The 220-nt window shown below is 47.3% G+C and overlaps 1 protein-coding gene across 1 annotated transcript in view; it reads left to right on the plus strand.

Annotated features, from left to right (window-relative positions):
- Positions 1 to 206: 206 nt before the first annotated feature.
- Positions 207 to 220, plus strand: part of LOC130357102 (olfactory receptor 49-like) — a 1,041-nt gene continuing 1,027 nt past the window's right edge. Inside the window, exon 1 of the mRNA XM_056559475.1 lies at positions 207 to 220. This exon is cut by the window's right edge and continues 1,027 nt beyond it. Within this exon, the coding sequence (XP_056415450.1) occupies positions 207 to 220 (14 nt within the window).

The raw sequence follows: 220 nt of genomic DNA on the forward strand, positions 1-220 counted from the left end.
AAAATTCATGTAGCAATGAAGGCGTCTCAGCTTAGCTCCATCTAATGAGCAGATGCAACAGTCTCCATCCCCGTAGATGCCGAAGTAATGTTATCTCATGGGGCTGATCAGTCATGTAGGACAACCCTTCGTCAAGGATACGCTCTCCTGGAATACATCCAAGGCAACCGGACCATGGATGGATTATTTTCTGCACTGCAGAGGGTATGGAAAGACGTCT

Source organism: Hyla sarda, chromosome 2 (assembly GCF_029499605.1).
Source record: "Hyla sarda isolate aHylSar1 chromosome 2, aHylSar1.hap1, whole genome shotgun sequence".
Taxonomy (NCBI): Eukaryota; Metazoa; Chordata; class Amphibia; order Anura; family Hylidae; genus Hyla; species Hyla sarda.